Source organism: Geospiza fortis, unplaced genomic scaffold (assembly GCF_000277835.1).
Source record: "Geospiza fortis unplaced genomic scaffold, GeoFor_1.0 scaffold396, whole genome shotgun sequence".
Lineage (NCBI taxonomy): Eukaryota > Metazoa > Chordata > Aves > Passeriformes > Thraupidae > Geospiza > Geospiza fortis.
The window spans coordinates 5157484-5160417 of record NW_005054345.1 but is presented as its reverse complement, the minus strand read 5'-3'; the positions used below and the strand labels follow the sequence as shown (position 1 = coordinate 5160417).

General features: G+C 37.6%; 1 protein-coding gene across 1 annotated transcript in view; it reads left to right on the top strand.

The window, feature by feature from the left end:
- The window catches only part of ITGB3BP (integrin subunit beta 3 binding protein), a 17284-nt gene that overhangs the window by 3866 nt on the left and 10484 nt on the right, over positions 1–2934 (top strand). The window contains exon 4 of the mRNA XM_014307818.2: positions 1916–2054. Coding sequence (XP_014163293.1) covers positions 1916–2054 — 139 coding nt within the window. The remainder of the gene's footprint in view (positions 1–1915; positions 2055–2934) is intronic.

Here is a 2934-nt window from a genome sequence, read left to right as displayed (position 1 = left end):
GGGAAAGAGCTGGTCAGCAAACGAGCTCTCAGTAAATCTCCAAGCCTGGGTCGTTTTGAAGAGGTTTTTGTGTGTGCAGCACATATTTGGGGGCCTCAGTGGTATTGAGCAAGGCAGAAATTGGGCATTAAAAAAAATTCTAGGTACTTATTTTTCGAAAATTTCAACAGAGGTGCAAAATACCGCAGTGGCACCAAAAATAAATCATTAACAGTTTAATTAGCAGCTTAGTGTACCATTACCCAACTTGTTCTGCTCAGAATGCAGCTGTGAGTGTAATTTTGCAGCTGTTTCTTGGGCTGCAGTAACATTTTTGTAGACGAGTGGTCCAGCTGAAATTCCATGGAATGCTTTTCCTGCCCTACAGCCATCCCCTCCCGTGAGATAAAAAGAGTTACTCCATGCTTACCTGCAGTCAGGTCCTTGTGCAGCAAAGAGCTGAGGAAATGCCCACAGGAATGACAGAAACTTTTAGTGGAGGCTCAGGGATGGGGCTTTACACTGATTTTTGGTTCACACGATGTCTCCAATAGATGCATGTCAAAGATTTGAATTAAGTAACTTTATAGAAGGAAAGAAGAAACAGAAAGTAGTGAACTCATGGTTTGGGTGAAATACATGCTTAATCTTTGCTGTCATTCCTTTCCTGTTTTTATCAACAGTTCCTCATTCCATGGATCAAAACCATGGACTAACCAGATCAGGAATGAGTATTTTTAGATTTTTGGAATCTTAGCATGGTATTGTTAAAAAATTGCATAACTGGAGTAAAATTCTTCTTCCTGGAGGAGAAAATCTTACTGACAAGTAAAAACTGTTCTTGTAAGTGCTACAGGAATTTGTTTAAAATAATCTCATCCCTGTCCAGAAATGGGTGAGGTGACTGCTGTTCAAGCAGGAAAAAAACCTGAAATGTTTGGAGATTCTCCCTGTTGGAAAGGAGATTTGATGACATGTTAACCCCTAAATTGGCATTGATACTTCAATTAATATTTCATTTAAAGATTATTGGAAGCATTTCTTTAACCTGCTTGAATGTGGCAAGACAGAGTGAGGATTTCCATCAGGTGAAGCTTAAATGCTGCTAGACTGGAACAAGAGTATAAATGAGAGGTGTGAAATTATTTGAGGTATTTGAGACTAAAACAAGGCAGAGGCAAGTGGGCAACATTAAAATCTCTTAAAATCTGCAAAGGTTTTTTTTTTCTGTACATGGAATGTGCAGAAAAATCCCAGTTTCTCATCCTTGCAATTCAGCATCCATGCTAGAGCCTGTCCCAGATAATCTCAGTTTGATTCCAGCACTGCAGACTTGTACTTCTGAAAACATCTCTGCACAAATCCTTTAACATCATTCAATAATTCCTCTTACATCATTAGACATATTGAAACCTGGAACCACTGACAAAATTTTGGATTTAAGGGACTCACTTTGTATTTTTTCAATTAAAAAAAATTAAATTAAAAAAATTATTAGAAATAACTTTTGATAAAATTAAAATCTAAAAATATTTATGTCTTAAATCCTCATTACTGGAAGAAAAAATAATAACTTGGTTTGGCTGCTTTAAAAAAACCCCAGACATCGAGGTGATCGTGCCAGAATACCTAAATCCCTGGGAAAAAAAATATATTTTTAAATATATAAAGAAAAAAATATATTTTTTTCTTTATGGAACCTGGGAGACAAAGTGTTTAAAAGGATTTTTTATTTTTTAGAGTCAAACTAATCTTATTTAGAAGAGAGAGTGATAGAGAAGCTTGATGAGCACCAAATCACCTCACCACAACATTTAACGTGGGCTTTCCATAATGGGAATACATACAGCCAGGAATTACTTAGGGGAAAAAAAAAGTTCAGAGAGGTTTTGTCAATACTCATCTGGACTTTTTTTATATTTTTTCTCCATTTCAGGCACCTGATGCAACCCCCCTGAAGGCCAGAAGGAGCAACCTGAACTTCTACTCGCCGACCACGGGCACGTGCCAGCTGAGTCCCTGCTCCTCTCCCAGCAGTGACAGGGCACAGAACCCCAGCAGTGCCCCAGCAGAGGGTGAGCTGGACATTCCCTCCTCCTTCCTGCAGCGTTTTCCTGCTTTCTCCTGCATTTAGGGACTTCTCTCCCTTCTGCTATATTTGGTTTCTTTTTCCTCTTGAAGAATTCTCTTCTGGAAAAGCCAAGGTTGGGACTTAAAGCTTGAATTTCTGCAGTGTGAATCTTGGGGGTGTTTATAAAATAACTGAGTGAGACAATTGTTAATTAACATAACACTGAATGTTACCAGCTCTCAGAAAACACACCTTTGTAAGATTATAATGATATTATTTCCAGTTCACTTTAGGATAAATGTTCAGTTAGTTCCACAGTCACAGCTTTTGACTCTGACTGCTCAAGTAGCAGATTTTCAGTAGAATGAGCTGCTTTTATGGCTGTATAAAAATATTGTGGTTGTGGCCTCTTTAAGTATTGAGGAACCTCAGGTCACCTGGTGTGACAGTAGTAGTAATAATAATAATAATAATAATAATAATAATAATAATAATAGTAAATAATGCATCCCTTTTGTTGTTACCAAATTCCTTGTTCAATTATTTTAGTTATTAAGAAAAAATCTGATTTTGAATTTGTCTGGCTTTGATTTTCAGCCACTGGTTCTTGTTGGGTTACAGAATTTTGTATGCCCCAGAGGTTTTGGAATTTATGTACAGTAATTGAGGTCTCACCAACATTTATGAATTATGTTGAGTAAAAATATTCTGAGCAAGGTGGAACAGCCACTGTTGGAAATTTATCTGGGTGTCTGCAGATTTTAGCTGTTGCACCACATCCTCTCCTGATGGATCTGCAGAAGTGGAGCCTCCCTCCAGGATTTTGTATTTTATCCTAATTCTTTATCCTGCTGCCAGTCTTCTTTGGTTTTTCCCTACCAGAT